This window comes from Leishmania donovani, chromosome 15, assembly GCF_000227135.1.
Source record: "Leishmania donovani BPK282A1 complete genome, chromosome 15".
In the NCBI taxonomy this organism is placed as follows: domain Eukaryota; phylum Euglenozoa; class Kinetoplastea; order Trypanosomatida; family Trypanosomatidae; genus Leishmania; species Leishmania donovani.
Genome location: NC_018242.1, coordinates 512,394 through 533,719, shown reverse-complemented (window position 1 = coordinate 533,719; position 21,326 = coordinate 512,394). Strand labels below are relative to the sequence as shown.

General features: G+C 63.2%; 4 protein-coding genes across 4 annotated transcripts, besides 1 other annotated feature; all 4 read left to right on the top strand.

Annotated features, from left to right (window-relative positions):
* Nucleotides 1-1,580: 1,580 nt before the first annotated feature.
* On the top strand, nucleotides 1,581-5,822 carry LDBPK_151320 (ubiquitin hydrolase, putative; the record flags this gene model as incomplete). Its single annotated transcript, XM_003859607.1, has 1 exon — nucleotides 1,581-5,822. One exon carries the CDS (start codon nucleotides 1,581-1,583, stop codon nucleotides 5,820-5,822), a length of 4,242 nt encoding a protein of 1,413 aa, XP_003859655.1.
* Nucleotides 5,823-7,711: 1,889 nt separating this feature from the next.
* On the top strand, nucleotides 7,712-11,422 carry LDBPK_151310 (mitochondrial DNA topoisomerase II; the record flags this gene model as incomplete). The annotated part of the gene is made up of 1 exon (XM_003859606.1): nucleotides 7,712-11,422. One exon carries the CDS (start codon nucleotides 7,712-7,714, stop codon nucleotides 11,420-11,422), a length of 3,711 nt encoding a protein of 1,236 aa, XP_003859654.1.
* Nucleotides 11,423-13,013: 1,591 nt separating this feature from the next.
* LDBPK_151300b (hypothetical protein, conserved) lies at nucleotides 13,014-18,623 on the top strand (the record flags this gene model as incomplete). Its single annotated transcript, XM_003859605.1, has 1 exon — nucleotides 13,014-18,623. One exon carries the CDS (start codon nucleotides 13,014-13,016, stop codon nucleotides 18,621-18,623), a length of 5,610 nt encoding a protein of 1,869 aa, XP_003859653.1.
* Nucleotides 18,624-19,009: 386 nt separating this feature from the next.
* Nucleotides 19,010-19,015: a sequence feature (Short protein (LDBPK_151300, CBZ32944.1) was converted to a misc_feature.).
* A 682-nt stretch (nucleotides 19,016-19,697) lies between these two features.
* On the top strand, nucleotides 19,698-21,326 carry LDBPK_151290 (hypothetical protein, conserved; the record flags this gene model as incomplete). Its single annotated transcript, XM_003859603.1, has 1 exon — nucleotides 19,698-21,326. The coding sequence occupies one exon, from the start codon at nucleotides 19,698-19,700 to the stop codon at nucleotides 21,324-21,326; it is 1,629 nt and encodes a 542-aa protein (XP_003859651.1).

Genomic DNA, 21,326 nt, shown 5'->3' with positions numbered 1-21,326 from the left:
GTGACTCGAACGCATCCCACCCCCGGCCCTCACACCGTCCTGCTACTGTTGGGGAGCCTGTGCCATCGCGATGGGATCGCACCGTGTGGCGACCGGCACAACGTGAGCGGCTGCGGGGCGACCTGTGAGGGCGGGTGGGTGGCGGCTAGAGTTTGAGGCGGAGGCCGAGCCCTCAGATGACCGAGTTGGTGCACTGCTGTCACGTGTGTCTCTGCAGCTGCTTCGCACCAGGCGATAGGGGCCTGTGACAGGGCCCGGTGCAAGAGTGGGGTTCGACCTCATGTTGCATGGCAGAGAAATAGACATGCTGCAGCGCAGAGCGCAAGCGTGTCTCGGCCGCTAACCTCTGGTGGCCCCCCTCCTCTCTCATCGTTGTTGAGTTTGTGTGTGTGTTTGTGTGTGTGTGCATCCAGCCAACCGCATCCGACTGCATCGCTTAAAGTGTCGGCAATGAAAGTCGCCCAAACCGTCACGCACGCGCCGTTCGCCTCTGCGGGTCCCCATGCCCTCCTCTCTCGCATCTTTCACGTCAGGCTTAGAGTGAAGATGTAAAGGCTGGAGGCGAGACAAGAGACCTGGAGAAAGAGGGTGTGTGTGGACGGTTGATAGGGTGTTTGAGGGGGTTGCCGCTGATGGGGCTGGGGAGGGAGAGGGGGGAGGCTCAGGTACGTTGTGTAACCCTGCGTCGCTAGCCTCAGCACACCCGAGTAGGCCCCAACCTCCACCCCCAAGCGCAGAGGCACAAGCATGCACGCGTACAGGATCAGTGGGCCCTTGTAGGCGGGCCACGAGCCTCTGACGTCCACAGCTGATTCACATCTAGCTACTTGGTGATGTCTCTTCGTTCTCCACCCTCTCTCTCTCATGGTAATCATGCGCACGTTGCAGGATTACGCATCTCACGAGTGACACACACACACACGCTAAAGTTCACACGCAACGCTCAGCAGTCTCCACCACCACCACGCTCCAGACCGCCCCAGCCTTTCCCTCTCGCCTCCCTTGCAACCTCTGCTCAATCACAGACGTTGTCGCTGCCGCGCGCCCCTCCCTACCCCTTTCTCCTCCTCGCCCAGTCACGTACGAGGCCACACAGGTTGGCGAACTCATACACACACACACAGGGACCGTTACGCCCCCACAGCCTACGTCCGCCGACCCCCACCCCTTCGTCTCTTTTCTAATACCCCAGACACCAGACACACACACGCATACGTGCATATATCTAGTGAGAGAGATACATGTTATACCGGCCGGCTTATTTTACTCGTCTACCTCTCGCCCTCTGTCTCTTCGTTTATATATATATATATATTTCTGGGCGAACGCACGCGCATACGCACACAGCTGACGCTTCTCCGCACCTCGCTCCCTCGCTGCTGTGCGTGCCTGTGTGATCGGCCCTGCCTGTGAGAGCTCATTGTACGCGTTCTCCTGCTTTTATTCCTGTTGTCTCGCCACGCCCGCCTGGCGTGGCTCCGTCCGTGGGTGTTCGTGTATTTGGCCTCGACACTTCCTCCCTCTCCGCCATACCGAGTTAAACCCCTCTTGCCTCCCTTCGTCATTGATTAGTCACCGCGATGGAGTCCACCAATGTGGGTGATGCGTACGCGGAAGACCGGTCTTCGAACGGCGCGGAGGGGAATAGGACGATGGACACCTGCCGAGGGTCGTCGCTGTGCTCGCAGCTCAGCAGCGACGATCACGGCGAGGACGTCCACGCGCAGCGCAGCGACCGCCTGGCTGTTACTTCCAGCAGTAGTAGCGGCACCACCTTTGCGGATGACGAGGGCGACGCTCATGTGAGTCGTCGTGCACTCCGCAGCCGCGTCGGCAAGGCTGGGAGCGCTGCCGATGACGCCGCTGGTCCATCCCCTGTGGACGCGGACGACGACGAAGAGGCCGAAACGGTGCCAACAGCAGTGGGGCTCATCAACGAGGGCTGTACCTGCTACCTGAACTCACTGCTGCAGCTGCTCTTCCACATCAGCTACTTCCGCACCGCCGTCTACCGCATCCCTGTCGAAGGCGACGACGGGCCGTCAGTGTACAAGGCCCTGCAGGAGACCTTCTTCCAGATGCAGGAGCGCACCACGCCGGCGCGCACCACTGTGCTGACCAACGCCTTTGGCTGGGGCCGCAAGGAGCTGTACGTGCAGCACGACATCCAGGAGATGGCGACTCTGCTGCGCGACAACTTGGAGGAGCGGATGAAAGGCACCGTGACGGAGGGCGCCATCAACCAACTGTTCGAGGGGCGTGGCGAGCAGTTCGTGGAGACGCTAGACAAGTCGTACGTCTCGCGCCGCGCCGACACCTACTATGACGTGCACATCCCTCTTGGCCAGCACAGCACACTGCTAGGCAGTCTGACCTCACTCACCGCGCGCGATAAGCTCGTCGGCGAGAACAAGTACCGTGTGGAGCGGGAGGGGATGCCGGTGGTGTACATGGATGCCGAGAAGGGCTACAGCTACACTCGCTTCCCTGCCGTGACCTGGTTCCATCTGAAGCGCTTCGCCATGGACTTGACTTCTCCGACATTGGAGATGCGGAAGGTGAATACGCCGCTGGAGTTCCCTGTCGTCCTCGACCTTCGTTCCCTGGAGAAGCCGGACGCCGCAGCAGCTAGCGGTGGCGTAGGTGCTGGAAGCAAGTTGGGCTCCGCGGTTGTTCCTTTCAGCAGCGACTCGCCCGCCATCTACGACCTGCAAGGGGTGATCGTGCACCGCGGCACGGCCCGCAGTGGCCACTACTACTGCTACATCCGGGAGTGGGACCCGGTGGGGCAGCGCTTCTGTCGTTGGCTCGAGTACGACGACGAGAACGTGCGTCAGGTGCCGGAGGACGTGGCGGTGCGCGCCAACTACGGCCGCGGCGCCGGCTCGGTCGACAGCTTCCGCCACGACGCGTCGCTCATGGGAGGGGCGAACGCGTACATCCTCTCCTACGTGCGCCGCGCCGACGCGGCGGCGATTCTCGCGCCGTCGCCGACCGACATCGTATCCGACCGTGTCAAGGAGGCGATGCGGCGTGCCATCCAGGAAGAAGAGCGACAGCTGCGCGAGGCCGAGGAGGCCCGGTTGTCCGTCACGATGTACTGCATCACTGATGCCGCCCTCAGCAAGTACTGCGACTCCGTATGCAGCACCGAACTCTTCTCCCGCGATATTCAGCAGTGGCGCCGGTTCGCCGACTGCGTCATAACAGTTCGCAAGTCAGATACGCTGGCGGCGGTGTACGAGGCGCTGGCCGCGCAGCCGGAGATGGCACGGCAGGGCGTGACGGCTTTCAACTGTCGCCTGTGGCGGTGCAGCGATGGATCGGCGCTGCGGCCGTCCATCGCTCTTCCGACATACGCAGAAAACATGGAGCACAAGGGCGTCGCTCCTCAGCAGCCGCAGGAGTGCCTGAAGGATTTCCTCACCCCGGAGGAGAACACCACCGCGCTGACGATGTGCCTCTACGTCGACCAGGCGAAGGTGCCCTTGCCAGGGCTGCACGGCGTGACGAAGGAGTGCGGCCTGATCCGCAGCATCCAGCAGGACGACACCGGCCGCTGCTACACGGTGGAGATGTCGAGCCCGACAGAGGCGAAGGCACTGCACATCACCCTCGACCACTCCGACTACGCCGCCACAGTCGAGTACGTCGTCACGACCGACAAGGAAACGCTTCCTGTTGCGATGGCTGCCGTCACTGACGGCTGCAACACTGTTGCCCTGTTGCTGAGCGAGTCGCGGCGGACGATGTCGGTGATGCTGACATGCTACATGCCAAACAAGCGGACGGTGGCCGTGCGCAACGTGCACCTCGAGCTCCCGTTCGGGCACCCCCTCCTGCAGCCGGCCCCTGCGGCATCGACTGTCGCGCTACCGGTGCTGCCCGTCGTTGGCTATGACCGCGCCCTCATCTTCTTCAAGTACTACGACTACTCCGCCAACACTATCCAGTACGTTGGCAGTCGGCTCATCGACAAGGCAGCCAAGACGTACTGTTGCGGCGCCGTGTACCGCGACTTTCTCGGCCTATCGGACGACGCGGCGCCATCATCATCCGACGCCCCAGTAGCAAGGCCGCAGCCGCCACCGCCGTCGATGTTCCGCTTCTTCCTCGAGCGTGGCGATCACACGCCGGTCGAGCTCAACGAGCACCTCGACTTGGGTGACTTCAAGTCCGGCTGCGTAGTGGTGGCGCAGCTGCGAGCGATCCCCGCCTCTTATCGCTACCTATCTATCCTCAACTACTACCGCGACACGCGCAACAGCCTCGACGTACACATCATCGAGGTGGAGCGTAGCCACCGAGCAAACGACGACGCGTACCGGCAGACAACACTGGAGCGGCAGCGCTGCGCCGTGGCGGCGGCGGCGGCGGCGTCGTCGTCCTCTGCAGCGAAGAAGGCGCGAACGTCGACAGGCGGTGCCGCTGATGTCGCGCCGACAACCTCGCCTCTGCACTCGGCGGTGCCTGGCGGGGAGTCCGAGGGGGCCGCCGACGCCTCCACCACTGGCGTGCCGCAGCAGGGAGACTCGACAGCGCTGATCAACAGCTCCGAGTCCGTGGCGTCGGATGCGAAGAAGAAGACACCGAGCACCGGCAGCACTGGCGACGGCATCGTCACAGCAAGCACGTCCACGACGTGCGGCGTCACGAGCAGTGTGAGTCCAACGCCGACGCTGGCCATGGATACCACTGGCAGCAGTGCCACCGCTGTGGCGAACGCAGCGGTGGAGGCCGACCCGATTCGCATCGCCGCCACGCTGAACCCGTACGAGGCGGTGCAGCTCTCCACGCTACACGAGATTTCCGTGGCGACGCTGCCTACGGAGCACTCGTGTCGCATGCTCTTTAGCTGGAATTACGAGGCCGTGTGCGCCGCCATCGGTCGCACCATCGCCTTCGACCCGAATCGTCTGCAGTTGTACCAGTGCTGCAGCACTGGTGAGCCGGCGCCAGAGGTGTCGCCGACGCCGTACAGCAGCCGACTTACCGTGGCCGACCTGCTCTACCTGGACTCGTACAATAAGACCTCAGTGTTGTACTACGAGCGACTGGCTGAAGCCCGCGAGCAGCACCAGAACGTTGGCGTCGTCACCGCCACGCTGCGGGACCACGCGGGCCACGCACTGCACCGCGAAACCTACAGCGTCGACCTCGCCAGCATCACCCGTCAGGGCCTCGTGCGGCGCATTTGCGAGTCTGTGCCGGCGTGGCAGCGCGAGGCGGACGTGTGGGGCACCATGCAGGACACCCTTCAGTCACCGCACTTCACGCTGAGCTTCGTGGACTCAGCCAGGCACGTCATCGCGGCGATGCACGAGGTGGCCATGTCCAAGACCGGCGCCGAGGAGTCCGCGCTGGAGGCGTCGGCGCTGCGCAAGTTCGAGGTGGATATTCAAGCGGCGGCGCCGCTCCAGGGCACGGAGCAGCGGATCGCGTGCTGCCACATGAACTACTCGACGCACGACCGCAGCACGTTACTGGGACTGCAGCAGCAGCGCAGCGCTTTCGGGCAGCCGTTCCTCATCACAATCGACCGCACCACGACGGTGCGCGAGGCACTCGACATAATGCTGCAGACGACCTATCTACCCAAGGATGCGCTGAACAACGCCGAGGGCTTTGGGGTGATGATGGTGGCGGGGCAAGTATACCACTTCGAGAACTGGGAGGAGCACGTGCACCTGTTCTGGGTGCACACCAAGAACACGTCCCAGTACGTCGCCAGCCTAATGCTGAACCATGCCAAGCCGCGCGAGAAGCCAGGTTCTCGCTACGTTGCCCAGCACAGCCCGCAGCTGAAGATCTCTAATAAGTAGTGCCCCAACCCCTCCTCCCACTCCCACCTCCCCCCACCGCACCCTGTCCATCGGCGTAGGCGAGGGGTGGTGTGTTCCTGTGCTCCCCTCCGCCGTGTCTTGGGTGCGTATGCGTCCTCTTGCATCCCTCACCTTTGCTTCACCTGTGCTGTCCTTTTACTGCCACTCTCCCACGTCGTTATCGCTGCTGCTGTGCTGCGTTGCGAGAAGGCGCACACGCACCACACACACGTGTGCGTTTGTGTGTCTGTGTGGGTTCGCTCTCTCCCCCTTCTGTGCTACCCCTCCTCCTCTTCTCCTGCCTTAGATGTGGTGTTGTTCGCGTTGGCCATCAGCAGTGTCGCCTGCTTCAGTGAAAAAGCAACCCTGTTTCTCGTGTGGAGGAAAGGGGTGAGGACGAGGGGACGCTCAACGGGCTATTCATTTCTGTTCGGGTGTGTATGTGTGTGTGTGTGTGTGTCGTCGTCGTCGTCGTCGATCTTGCCGTCGGTGTATGCGTTTCCTCCACTCCTCCGGTAGGCACACAGGCAGACGCGCATGGTTAGGCGGCGAAGCTGATGTCCGTTGCACCGATCGACTTTACGTTGCTGCTCCTCTCCTCCTCTCTGGACTGGCTGCCAATGATGAGCGGGCGCTCTAGCTCTCCTGAACCCTCGTCGTGTTCGCGTTGATGCTCTCATTCTCGTGCGTTTCACGCACGGCTCCTGTGTTTGAATGCACCTTTCCTCTTTCTGCCTCCCTCTGCCCACGCGACTTGCATCGGTAGCCCTTCCCTCCTTCACCACCACCGCTGCCCCTCGCACACGCCCAGCATCGTCCCCGCAGATGCGCAGCGCCGCTGTTAGGATCGTGAAGGAAAACAAAAAGAACGCAAGCATGGAAACAGCGAGTGCGTAGCACATGTGAAGAGCAGAGCGGAGGGCGTCCCCTTGATGCGAGAGAGCGCATAGTGGTGCGCGACGCTCGCCTCCCTTCCCGTCCCCCCACCATGGGCGCACCCGCTGACAGGACGACTAAGAAAACATGCAACGATGCCTTCTCATGAAGACACCGCCCCCGCCGCGCCCCCCCCCCCCTCCCTCCTCTCTCTCTCTCTCGCCCCTGCGCGCGCACTAGCCGTGCGTATGCGCCTTGCATGAAAAACGCCTTCCCCCTTGCACTCCCTCTCTCTCCGTCTTGCACCAATCCCTGCCATTATCCCCTCTACGCACGCACCCGTGCGTTGTGGCGCACTCGCCAGCCACGCATAGACGACGACGCGGACAACGCAAAAGCGTTACACGGCAGCGAGGCACCATTGGCGTAAAGGCGGCCCTCCCCCAGTCCCTTTTCGCTGCCACCCATACACACATAGACGTTATTGAAAGCATACAGGCGTTGCATAGACGCTGCTCAGCGCAGCCTCCAGCCACTTCCCTCGCGCCCCACCCGTGGCGCGTGCGTTTCGAGGGTCTGTGAAACAGATCTGCTCGTGTGCGCGTTGTGCACGCCACCGCATTGGCCGAGCAGCCTGTGACGCACTCGCAGACAGACACGGCGAGAGAGAGAGCGAGAGAGAGAGAGCGCCGAGGAGGCTGGCCGAAACCGTCAAATTCAGAGAGAAAGAGAGAAGGGAGCAGGCGTGTGTTGACTATCTGCATCATCATAGAAGCTTTAACGACACGACTCTTTATTTGCAAGTCTCTATCTATATAAATGTGTTGGGTGTGTTGAGCCTGCGTCTGTGTCTCCTGTTCCCAGAAGCAGATACCGGGCTTGGACAGAGCCGCCCGCACCCACCGGAGCACAGAAAGGCAGAGACAGACAAGATCGTGCACGGGCTCGTTCCCTCCCTCCTCCCCAGCACCCACCCACCCCCCACACATATATATATATATAAGCGGTAGAGGATGACAGACGCTTCCAAGTATAAGAAGCTCACCCCGATCGACCATGTCCTCCTTCGACCGGAGATGTACGTGGGCAGCATCGAGACCCAGCCCACGCCCATGTACATTTTCGATCCGGAGAAGGGCAGGATGGTGTGGGAGACGATGCGGGTGAACCAAGGTCTCTTGAAGATCGTGGACGAAATACTGCTCAACGCGGCGGACAACATCAACAACAGTAAAGGATCGGTGCGGCAGACGTACATCAGCATCCACATCTCCGACACGGGCGAGATCACGGTCGAGAACGACGGGGCTGGCCTCCCCATTGTGCGTAGCAGGGAGCACAAGATGTACATCCCGGAGATGGTTTTTGGCCACCTGCTGACCAGCTCGAACTACAACAACGACTCGACGTCGACGACAGCGGGTCGGCACGGCTACGGCGCCAAGCTGACGAACATTCTTTCCACAAAGTTCTCCGTCGTCTGCCGCACTGACGGCCGAGAGTTCCACATGAGCTGGACGGACCACATGCGGATGGCGACGGCTCCGCGCGTGAATCGGGTCGATCCGAAGGAGAAGAACGTGACGCGTGTGAAGTTCATGCCAGACTATGCGCACTTCGGCTTCCCAAACGCGTCCATCTCGCTCGACATGAAGCGGGTGCTGCACAAGCGCATCATGGACCTGGCCGCGATGTTCTCCAAGATCGAGGTGCGGCTGAACAACGTGCCCTTCGGCTTCCGTACATTTACCGACTACGCGCGGCTCTACTCGCTACCCGGCCTGGACGGGTCGATGCCGCCCGAGCCGTTTGTGTACACCAGCCCTAACGGCAGCGTCGCGTATGTGCCGCAGCTGACGCAGAGCCCGAAGCGCATCGTCGGCGTCGTGAATGGCGTCGTCACGTACAATGGCGGCACGCACTGCAACGCCGCCATGGACATCCTAGACTCCTGCCTCGACTCGCTGAGCAAGAATTTCAAGAAGAACGGCAAGGTGGTGGACACGAACCGGGTGCAGCGTCACTTCACCGTGCTCGTCTTCCTCATTCAGACGCAACCGAAGTTCGACTCGCAGAGTAAGGCGCGGCTCGTGTCGACAGTGACGATGCCGCGCGTGCCAAAGAACACGTTGGAGAAATACCTTGAGCGGATGCCGTTTCTGGAGGCGCACGTGAACAGCATGGACGACCAGCTCGCGAATGAGCTGAACAAGGAGATCGGCGCGGGCCGGCGGCTGAGCAGCAAGACCCTCATATCCGCCATCACAAAGCTCGTCGACGCCACCTCGTCGCGGCCCGACGGCAGGAACATCCGCACGCTCATCATTACAGAGGGTGACTCGGCGAAGGCGCTCGCCCTCAACTCGCTCTCCAGCGAGCAGAAGAAGTACTGCGGTGTCTTCCCACTGCGCGGCAAGCTGCTGAACGTGCGCAACAAGAACCTGAAGCGGCTCAAGACGTGCAAGGAACTGCAAGACCTCTTCCTCTCGCTCGGACTGGAGCTGGGTAAGGAGTACCGATCGCCGGCTGAGCTGCGCTATCAGCGGCTTCTCGTCATGACGGATCAAGACGCGGATGGTTCGCACATTAAAGGCCTCGTCATCAACGCCTTCGAGTCGCTGTGGCCGAAGCTCCTGCAGAACAACCCGGGCTACATCTCCCTCTTCTCGACACCCATTGTGAAGATCAAGGTGAGCGGCAAGTCCAAGGAGGTGATCGCCTTCCACAGCTTCCGCGACTTCCACCGCTGGCAGCGGGCCCACCCGAGTGCGCGCTACACGGCCAAGTACTACAAAGGTCTCGGCACGTCCACCACGGCGGAGGGAAAAGAGTACTTTGCTGACATGGAGAAGAACATCATGCAGCTCACCGTCGACGCGAGGGACCACCAGCTGCTCGATAGCGTCTTCGACGCGGCCGAGGTGGAGTGGCGCAAGGAGTGGATGACGAAGGCTAATGCTTTCCAGGGCGAGATCGATATCGATCGCAGCAAGAAGACACTGACCATTCCGGAGTTTGTGCACAAGGAGATGGTGCACTTCGCGCTCGTCGGCAACGCCCGCGCCATCCCGCATTGCGTCGACGGGCTGAAGCCGTCGCAGCGCAAGATTTTGTGGGCAATGCTGCGGCGCCACAACTCCGAGGCGTCGAAGGTGGCGCAGCTGTCGGGCTACATCTCAGAGGCGTCGGCGTTTCACCACGGCGAGGCCTCGCTGCAGGAGACCATCGTGAAGATGGCGCAGAACTTCACCGGCGGCAACAACATCAACCTGCTCGTGCCAGAGGGTCAGTTCGGCTCTCGACAGCAGCTCGGTAACGACCACGCCGCCCCGCGCTACATTTTCACGAAGCTCAGCCGTTTTGCCCGCCTGCTGTTCCCCGAGGAGGATGACCCATTACTGGACTACATGGACGAGGAGGGCACTTTCGTGGAGCCGCACCACTACGTTCCCATCCTGCCGATGCTGCTGTGCAACGGTGCCGTCGGCATCGGCTTCGGCTTCGCCACGACGATCCCGTCATTCCATCCGCTCGACGTCTCGGCAGCGGTGCGGGCCATGATCAACGGCGAGTCGGCCAAGCAGGTGGTGCGCAACCTTGTGCCGTGGGCGGTGGGCTTCCAGGGCACAGTGCGGCGCGGCCCCGACAACGAGTTCATCGCGGTGGGCAAGTACACAGCGCACCCAAACGGTCGCTTCCACATTTCGGAAATTCCGTGGATGACGAGCATCGAAGCGTTCCGCCTGCACATCTCGTCCCTCGCCAGCGCGGATGTTGTGCAACGCATCGCCGACTACTCTGGCGCCAACCACATCGACATCGACCTCATCGTGCGCGACGGCTCGCTGACGACATGGGCGGAGTGCGAGACAGACCTAGCACTGGCGCAGCGTATCTACATCAACGGCACCGTCTTTTCGCCAACCGGCACGCTTAGCCCGATCGACTCAGACCTCTCGCCGGTGCTGCAGTGGCACTACGACCGTCGCCTTGACTTGTACAAGCGCCGCCGCACCCGCAAGATTGGGCTCATGGAGATGGATCTCGCCCGGCTGCAGTCGACGCGCAAGTTCGTCGAGCACTTCCGGCAGGGTCAGATTGACTTCCTGAATGCGACAGACGACACGCTCCACAAGACATGCGTGAAGCTCGGCCTCGTGCGCGTGGACGAGAGCTTCGACTACATCTTGAAGAAGCCTATCACCTTCTTCACCCGCACGAGCACCGAGAAACTCCAGGCAGACATAGCCAAGACGCAGGCGCAGATTGAGGAACTGAAGAGGACGACGCCGGTGAAGATGTGGTTGACGGAGCTTGACAAGTTCGACAAGACCTTTCAGGAGTACGAGCGCGTGCTCATCAACTCGATTCAGAAGGAGCAGCGCTCGTCTAGCATCACGGGCGGGGTAGAGCTGCCGGCGCTTCGGCAGCCGCTGCTGATGCTGGAGGCATCTGCGAAGGGCGCGACGGCGTATCGCGTGCACGCCTGCCAGTACGAGAAGCCGCCGCCGAGCAAGCGCCGCCCTGGGGAGTCCGTCGGTGGCGCTAGGCCGTCGGATAGCGCCGCGCGCACTGTGGGGAAGCGGCTGGTCGGTTCACGCTCAGTATTCAAAAATAAGAAGCCGATGAGCAGAAAGAGCAACGTCAAGGTGAGCCTATCGACGCGGGTGGCGCAGTTTGCCGGCGCGCAACTCGGTCGTCTGCTGCCACATGTTTTGATGTAAGGGGAGCATGTGAAGCGGGTGCATGCGGCTGGCCGGTGTGCGTCCGGTTTTGTGCGTCTCTCTCTGAAAAGCGGACGGGAGGGAGAGGGAGACGTCGAGCAGCTGTGGAGGCCGCCGCTTGCTTGCCCCCTCGTCTTCCTCTAGCCTCTGCATATGTGCTTGTGTGTGTGTGTGTGTTTGTTCGAAGCTCTAGAAGAAACCGAAGTGACAGAGGTGGGAAGTGGAGGGGGGCTTTTGTCGACATCGCAACGTCGGCAAGCAAGCGAAAACGAATCCCACCGCCTGAACGGCAGCGCACGCGCTGCTGTACGACTGGAAAACTGAGCGCGAGCCTCCGTCCGCACCCACACACCCCTTCTTCGTCAGCCTTTTCGTTGGCGCTCTCCCTGAGAGCGCTGCTGCTGCTGTTTGCCTGCGTGCTTGCGAGGTTGCGCGGCGTTGTGTGCGTGAGCGCATTCGCTGCTCAGCATCTCCCTCCTTTCGGGTAATTCTTTGTAGCGGGTGGAGGGGGGATGGGCAAGGTAAGGGATGTGGCGTTGCGTGGCACGTCGCCCTGCTGCCCCCCCCCCACCTCTCTCTCCCTCGTGTCCTCTTCCCATATGGCATATAAAGCAGCAACGGCAGCAAGGAAGAGATTCGCCAAGCAAAAAGGTAAAGCGGCTACACTGTCGGCGTGATGGTTGACAGTCGCGCCGTATCGCGCACCCCCCCTCGCTCTTTCTCGTGCGCCTCCGTCTTACTTGCGGTGTAGTCGCGCTGCTCGATGCGTTAATTGGGGAAGCGTGTGCGTGCGTTTCCGTGCCGCCTCACACGGCCACATTGATGTGATCGGACTCGCACAGAACCGCATAACGAGCCTTGATGACCGCTGTTAGGAGTATGCACTTCGCGTCGGGCCTGACGTGACTTGCGTGCACGCGCGTGCTTGTGCTCGCATGTGGCTCCTCCGGCGCTTGGTGCGTGCGCACCTGGCAGTTGCGCGCTGGTGCGCTTCGTGGGCGCCTATGGTATGCAGCGCGTCCGTGCTTCTCACTGCCACTCTCTCCCTCGCCACTAACGTCTCTCTCCTCTTCTTTACGCTCGTGACTCGAGGGTTCTGCATGTTCGTTGTGTCACTTGTGCGTGTGCGTCTCTCTTGCCTGCAGTGTAGGACCGTCCTCACGTGCGCGCGCCTACCTCCCGAAGTTCCTCTCTCCCTCTCTCGTTGCTCCTTGGCACAGGCGCCGCCGTGAACGCGCATCACCACAGCATTGCTCACCCGCTTCTTCCTCCGATTGGCACCCCACCCGCGCACACGGCTTGACACGTTGATGTGTTTTTTTTTTTTCGGGGAGAGTTGCCGGAACGACACGTGTGTGCCACCGTCTTTTTGCTCCTTTTGGGGGGGTGTCTCCACATGACACCCTCCCTCCCCCGCGCCTATCGGACATGCGGATACACGCTGTGGACACAGCTGAGCTGCCACACCGTCATCATCTCTTTGTTTTCCTTTTCGGAGCCAATCACGGGCAAGAGCAGCGTTGCCTCCCCTCACCACCCCATCCTCCAGCGGCACACGTGAGCGCGTGTATTTGGGCGGGAGGCCATCACGATGGAGATCGATTCTCTGAAGATTCAACTCACGAGCCTGCTCGCCCTGCACCACGACGATGATGCCAACGAGGATGATATCGTCTTCGCCACCCTCGACTACATCCGCGGCGCCCACACGGTAGCTCAAATGTTGTTGCTAGAGGGGAGGTTCCCTGAGCTGCAGCGGTGCCTGAATCTCTGCCAAGCAGCCTTTGGAGAGATCGCCACGGACCCCGCGGCAGCGTCCTCAGAAGAGGCCGCCGCTACCACTGCTGCTGCTGCTCCATCCACGACTCAGGATACCTCAGGTCCTCTCAGTGAGCGCGTGAAGGCGGTGGGATCGGAGCTGAGGCCTTCCTTGTCCCCCTCATCCGTGGATGCAGCGTCGGAGCGGCGACGCACCTCGGTGGTGCTGCGCAGCGCCGAGGACCATCGCGTCTTTTCGGCGTTGGCAAGCCGCACAGCGCAGCTGCAAACGCAGCTGGAGGCTGCTATGCAGGTCCGGCGGGGCCGCGACGCCAACTACTACCTCCATAAGCTTGGCCTGGGAGTCAAGCACAACGACGCGGACGAGACGCTGGACAAGCGCGAGGCGGCAACGAGCATCCGCTTCTTTCAGTGGCAGCTGCAACAGCTGCCCCGCGCCGCGCCGATGGCGTCGCTGTTACCGCCAGCTCCCAATCAGGACGCATGGGGTAGAAGCACGCAGACGTCCGCCGCTCGTCCCCCGCCCCCGCCGGCACGTCTCTCGGCGCCTGTGCAGGGCGAACGCAACAGGTCGGCGTCGCTCTGCCTTGCTTCGCTCAACATCCCGGCGCCGTGTGGCAGCACTCGCCAACACGCTACATCCAGCGCGTCGGTGGCGCTTCTCGGTGATGCGCCTCCGCCCCCGTCACCACCGGAGCGCGGCATCGCCATTGGCAGAAAGTCGTACGTTAACCGGTGGAAGGCACCCAAGTACCTGCCGCCCCTCGTCACTGAGGGTCGCACATTCTGCATGGATCGCTATCAAGCCTACGACGTGGCTGCCGATGCTCTGCATAACCGACTGCAGTCGAACAATCACGTCGGGACGCTCGCAGACAAGGACGGAGACGTGGAGGACGACGGTGGCATTCGTGCGGTCCAGCAGCTGTACGGCACTCTGAGCCAGGACAGTATGCCCCTCTACTCACGCGAGGTGCTGAAGGAGCCGCATCTTTGGAGCTTGTCCGGGTCGCTCTCAAGCGCCTCTTCGAACTGGGTGTCGCCACCCTCGTCGGCGGCGGTGACCCGCCCAAATCCCACCGCGTCGTGTTACTCGGCCCAGCTGGTGTCGCGTGTCAAGTGCGTCGACGGCGCAGACGAACACGAGGAGGAGGGCGGATCGCTTGCGTGCGGCGGCGGCGACGTCGGTGGTGACGCTGGCGGCCAAGCCGGTTTCGCTCCCGTCCAAAGCACGCAGGCGAGGTTCCTGCTGCAGACGGCATCGCCGCTGTTAGAGTCGGCCGCGAACAGCCCCGTCCCCGCCTTGTCCTCCTGTTCCTGTTGGTGTGCCGATGATGACGCACGCCATCCTGCCGTCAATGCCTTCACCAGCGGCAGCCACACGTCGCATCCAGCACAGTCGCCGTCAGACGTGGCGGAGGCTTTTACTCCGCGGCGCCGCTTGCTGCCGGTGTCCACCAGCGCGCTTGCCACGGCATCCTCGGCGACCAACGTGATAGCCTCCTCATCACTGCTTCAGTCGCACGTTGGTCGAGGTGCGCCGAGCGACGACGCGCACGTAGCGGCCAGCGCCACCTTCACCTCGATGCCGACGCCGCGCTCGGCGTCCACGGCAGCGCCCAGCAGGACTCTGGAGCAGCTGCATCTTCCATCGAGTGCAACCGCCGTTGCTTCCCTCCCATCTCTGACAGGGCTGCCGGCGACGACGTCCGCGGCCGCTGCAGCCGCGGCCCGCGCGGTGCAAGACGTTCGGCACACGATGCAGTTCGCGATGACGAGTCTGAAGGCGCAGCATCAGCGTAGTGCCCAGGCGCTGGAGCAGTGCGACGAGCTGGCTCTCTCCCGACTACCCTACAGCGCACGCGAAGCCCTGATGGCGAGCCGTGCGCGACAAGCAACACATGCGTACGTGAGCGGCAGCAGCAGCCCCGGCGGTGGTGGAGGCGTGAATTCCGTGCGGAGCGTTTCGCCTATTTCGGTGGGCACGGCTACTACCCCAAACTGCCCTCTCACCGCGGCGCAGCTCACGGAAGAGCAGGTGTTGCCACCAGCCTTGCCGTCTGTGGATGCAGCAGCGGTCGCCACTGCGGAGCAACACCAGCTGAAGTATCGGAGATTGCCGCCACCGCCACCGCCATCTCTACTGCTGTCTCTGTCACCGTCGCAGCAGCTCAGCCCAGATGCGGAGGGGCAGCTTCGCGAGCTCCGTGCGGCGTGCGAGCAGCATCTGGCGGCTTCGGAATCCAATGTGCGAGAGATGGAGGCGCTGTGGCTGGCACAGCACCGACAGCTGAAGTCGCGCGTCGCGTTGACTTGTCTAGAGGACTTCGCAGAGTGGAGCCGGAGCCCCGGCCGCGATCTCATGCACCGCAGCTCGAACGGCCCGCAGCACCGCGGGAGCACCAGCCGACGCTCCGCCGAGCAGTGCAGTTGCGTGGACCCCCCCTGCGGAGGACACGCGCGGGGAGCAGCGCCCGCGCACACGACCACCGTCCCGCCCTCGCCAACACTGCCAGCGTCGCTGAAGAGCGATTCGCCGGTGGCCTCCACCGTCAGTGCCCTGGCGGCGACGGGGGCAACGGGGGCGGGCACGAGGCCGCCCTCCGGCTTGCCAACTTGCGCCTCCGCAGCGCCGCCGCAGCGCCGCCGTGGCAGCAGAAGCCCCGCTTGCACCCTCCCGTCTGCCACCCGCGGCACCATCGCGGCCTGCCCCTTCCATACCGTCGGCGCCGTCTCCAGTGAAGAGACGGGAGTTAGCAAAGACGCCTCCGAGGATAACGCCGTGTTGCTTGGTGCTGCGAAGACGATGCGGTCTGTCGCCACGCGCGCGGCGCAGGCGACACAGGAAGGTGGCGACGCAGCGAGGGCAGAGATTAGCGTCGCCCCTGCCGCCTTCAGTGCTCAGTCGCCTCAGCAGGCAAGGCACAGCGGCGCAGGTGACGCAGCGGGGCTCTACACGTACAGCGCAGCTGTCGAGGCGAGCGGGTCCGATACCGTGGAGGAGACGCTCGTGGCATGGCGACGCACGCTGCGGGCGATGGACAGCCCGTCGACGGCGACGGAGGTGGTGCATGGCTCAGGCGCGGAAGCAGGCGAGCTGAACGCGGCTTCAGCGTGCTCCTTTCCCTCTCACACCAGCTGCTGCCTGGCGGCCACTGCCGTAGCGCCGCCGCCCAGCAGAGCAACCGAGGGCGTGCCCCGCATGTGGCCCAGCATTCGGTGCGCAGCTGCTGTGGTCCGCTGCCGCCGTACGCAGCGCTTCGTGTGCGAGACGCTCCGCCAAGTCGTTCAGCGCGTGCTCCCCGGCGACCTCGTCCGCCCTGCGTGGAAGACGGGCGCCGCTGCTCGCCCGCAGCCGCCGTTCGTGGGCCTCCCGAGTGTGTCCCTGATCGGCATGAACGGAGCGGAGGCAAGCGCGAAGGCGTCGGGGTGCGCGGCGCGTCGCACTGTCGGATCGATGACGCGGGTGATGAACCTGATGTCAGGCTCAAGCATAGACCCACCGGCTTCCACAGGCTCAGCGCGCGCCCTCAACGCCGCCGCACCGTCGCCGTGGCTGCCGCCATCCGGCTTCACGTGCGCGGGACCGTCGAAGGAAGCGGTGACAAGCGTGATCCGACATGTGAACGCGGCGTACCGCGCGAACGCCATGCTACTTTCCATCGAGGATTGGACAACCGTGGCGCCGGACCTGCTGGCCCGCTCGCTGCCGCTGAGCGTGCGTGCGCTGCGCATCCAGAAGTGGTGGCGTCAGCGGCTCGCCGTTCGCCTGTGCCGACAACGTCGCGCAGCGCAGGAGGCGTATCTCGTCGAGGAGGAGCGCCGCGATGCCGCCGCACTGCGTCTGCAGCGGCAAATACGTGTGCACTGGGCCCAAAAGACTGTCGCGCGTCGGGCTGCGGCGGTTGCCGCCCGGATAGAGCACCGCGTGGCTGCCGAGCAGACCACCGCGAAGCACAGTGGCTCTGTCGACGGCCTCATAGACGGCAGCGTTGCCTTCGGCGCCTCGAGCTCGCTCACCACGACGCCGTCCTCGAACCGCCATCTCCGCCGTCTCGTCACACCTCATGGCCGCGGGTGCAGCAGGGGCTCATCGTCATCGCTGCAGGTGCGCTCTGCGCGCTCCGTTCGCACTACGTCGCAGGCTGGGACGGATTGCTTTCTCGCCACACTCCGCACGTTCAAACTGGCCGCCCTTCCTGCCGCCACCTCTGGTGGGGTGGACAAGGACGCCTCCATCTTCTTCCGCTCCGCCCGAGCCGCCGTAGCCCCCGACGACGTCGACAGACGCGTCCGCTCACACCGGCCGCGGTCGCCGTCTAAGGCCACGGCAGTGGAGACGGACGCAACGATGGTGCAGACAACGGCTGCGCCGCTCTCGGTGCACAGTGACACAACCAGTGAGCAGCGGCGTTCAACAACGCGTCCAGCCGCAGTGCCGCAAATGCAGCCGGAGCTTGTCATCGCCGCCGCGCAGCGCATTCAGAGGTGTTACCGACATCATCTCGCACGACTTCACACGGCGCGGCTCCGCCGAGAGGTGGAGGTGCTCAGCGCCGTCGTCACGCGGCGGGCACCACTCGCCGCGATACGCGTCACCCTGACTGCTGCGCCGCTCTCAGATATCTTGACTGCTGCCTCGGCGCGAGAGCTGGACCAGGGCTCGGACACGACAGTCATGCGCAGCCTCCTCGACCGCTGCACTGGGGATGTGTGCGAGGCGCACTTGCAGCGCGGGCTGGCAGCGCGGCGCCACGGCGATTACAAAGCCCCGCTTGAGCGCGTGAGTCTTCGCGAACTGCAACGCATCCGCCAGGAGCGTGAGGACGAGGCTGCCCAGCAGCGCCAGCTACACGAGCTCGAGCAGCGGCGAAAGCTCGAGCAGCGGAAGCGGCGGGAGCGGCAGGTGCTGGAGGCATCCAAGACGATCCAGCGAGTTGGTCGCGGCTGTCGGTGGCGGCGCTGGCTGCGTGAGCGGGAGCTGAAGGTGAGGCAGCGCGCCGACCATCACCAGGTAGCGTTGCTGTCGTGCTCCTCCGTGAAGGGGATCCACAGTGTGCAGCTCCTCAGCTCCGACGGCCAAGGCACGCAGCCGGTGATGTCGTCGGAGGATGAGCGGTATCTCCAGTTGGCCGGTGGGGAGGCGGTGGCGTCGCGCATGATATTGCGCCTGCGGGCAACGCACCCGCAGTGGTTCGGGATCGCCACGGACCCCACGAGTGCGCAGTACATCGTGTCGCACTGCACTCCCGCTCAGCTGGCCACGGTCCCCACAATAGAAGCCTTTGTGGCGGCCTTCGCCAGCCGCGCCGAGGTCTACAACCGGTACCGTCACACCTGCGCCAAGAGTCTTCAGCTGGCGTGGCGGCTGCACCGGGAAAAGCTGCACGGCCGCCGCATGGTTTCCGCAAGCGAATCATAACCGGCCGGCTCTCCAAGATGTATTCAGGCGCGTGTCTGTGGTGCAGCAAAAGGGGGAGGGGAGGGAGGCGGGGGGCGACGGTGCTCGTAGCAGTGGTGGCCGCTGTCTCATTGCCCAACCCAAACCCCGTCCTGCCCTGCCCTGTCTTGTCCTCCTTATCGGCGTCATTCGTGCGGTTTCCTGTCATTTCTGTTTCGCGTGTACCTTCCTTCTGTCTGATGTACAGTACCGATTCGAGCAGGATGGAGCTGTGACTGGTGCGCTGACGGTCTCACCGTCGTTCTGCACTTGGTAGGTGCGCCGCTGCCGCCGAGGTCTGCGCACTCTTATCCACCCACCCCACACTTCCGTCTGCCTTCAAATGCGCTCTAGGCCTCATCCTCTTCATGTAGGTGGTTGTGCGCCAGCCCGACGTACACCCAATGGACGCATACGTACCTGTGGGCACGGAAACACGGCCTCCCGCTTCTGTCTTCCCACCACCACCATCACTACGCACACCCACCCACAGACACACACGCACACACAGTGCGCAGACGAGATACGGCGTTACAGCCGTCCACCCTACACAGTGCAAGCGCTGTGGAAACGTGTTCTCGACGAGAGGGAGCGATGGGAAGGGCAGAGCGTCGTTCCTTGCTGGCCTCCCCTTCCCATCCTTCCTCCTAGCGTGGGGCGACATCTTGTCGTGCCTGGTGGTTGGCGCCCGTAAGCTCCGCCGCCGCCAACACCTCCGCTACCTTGCATCGCGGTCACCAACCTTCCTCCCTCTCTAACCCCCACCCACTGCCGCCGGTGTGCATATGTGCATGGTCTGTCTGTTTGTCCGTGCCGATGCACGTTACCGGTTGCTTGCTTGCTTGCCCTCCCTCTGTGTCCACTGCCCTGCTGTGCCATCCCTCAGTAACCAACATATCACCTCGGAAGGAGGGAGGAGGCGCACGCATACGCCCTCCCTACAAGGCAAAGGACCCCATCAGGCCCCCGCCCCCTGCACCCCCACCCTGCTGGCAGGGCGGACTCGATCTCTCTCTCGCTATTTGCTTGGTTTTCCTCCCGTCCTGCAGTGTGCAGATGCCCTTGCCGTCGTCACTGCTGAGATTGTCGCCCATTCGCCGCGCCGCCGTCGCCGTGATGACGCGGGCGTTGCGGGCCACCTCCACCAGCATGTCCTCCAGGACACGCGTCACGATGGCCAGCGCCGCGGGTGACAACGGCACGAACGTCCTGCGGCCTCCATACCCGACTGAGGGCGGCAGTGTTCCCGTATACTCGATGATGCACGGGCAGATCGACAAGCGCAACTGGGTGTTTCGCAACCCGCAGTGGTGCGAGCTGTGCAACGAGCCGGTTTCCCGTTGGTTAGATCATCAGGGTCGCAAGGACCACGCATTGTTGGATCTGCACTACTCGCAGCTGGCCGAGTGGCCGCGTCGATGGAACCCCGAGGCGGTGCTGTCGACGTTCATGGAGCACCTCGGAATCGACAGCGTGGAGCCGTACCACGCTCTCTTCTCCAAGCTGGACAGCGAGGGCCGCACAGAGCTGTATGCGATGCTCGTCAAACTGGAAGAGGCTGGTATGGTGCACTTCGGCAGCAGCCGCGACACCTACCTCAGCCGCATGGTCGGTGGGATGCGCGGGTTCGACCATCAAGGCGCGCTGGTGCTGCACGAGTGCCTGATGGGCCCCTTTCTGCGACTCTTTCCAAACGGCCTCATACAAGATTACTCGAACCTCCTCGACTTTATTTCCTGCGGCTACAATATGGAGACGGTGTACGACATGTGCGGTATGTACACGCTGGACAAGGTGGCACTGCGGGAGCGTTACGGACCGAGCTCGCCCGCCGCGATGGGGCTGGGCGGCGTCGCGACATGCTCCTCCGCGTCGCGCGGCTACGAAAACGACCTGCTTGCGTCCTTGTCGACGACCTCATCGTCGTCGTCCGCCGCCTCCGACAGCGCGGCCGACGCTGCGAGCGCCCCAGGTGGCGGCAGCGGTGCCAAGACCCGGCTCGCGCAGCTGCAAGCCGCACGAGCCGCGAAGTTGCAGGAGAAGTCAGAGGAGGAAGCCTTCTCGCGCAAGACGGCATTCGTGCGTCAGCTCCTCGGGCAGCTGCGGTGGCTGCTGATGCCAGAGCAGGAGCACCCGGCCGGTTTCACGTTCCCGCCGCACATCATCACCCTGGGCGAGCTGTGCCTGAAGGGGCTGGTGGTCGCCATTATTGAGGCGCGCCTCTGCGAGTACATGGTACGCGCCGAGCCTGTCTGGGTTTCCTTCGGCCTCGAGCGGCGGAAGCTCAAGCAGAGCGCGATCGCGAATGCCGGCGACGTGGTGCCGCAGCCGGTGCAGTACTCGTACCGCCCCATGGCCCGCGACCTGCGCGACCTGTATTCCACCCAACCAAGCGCGCTGGATGCAATGGTGCAGGCGGGCCTACTGAAGAAGAAGCTACCAACGCTGAAGGCGTTTGGGAAGCACGAGGCATCATCGGCGCATGCGAAACCAGTGAAAGGAGGGGCGCCAGCGGTGGACAGCTCACGTGAAAGCCCCTCATCAGCATCTGCACACCCTGCTGCGAGCAGGCCACTGCAACCGATCATTATTGGCAAGCCACCCCAGCGAAAGGAAGCGCAAGACCAAGAGATGGTGCGTCGAGGCGGTGAGAGGCGCGGCGCGGCAGAGGCGGGTGGAGAGTAG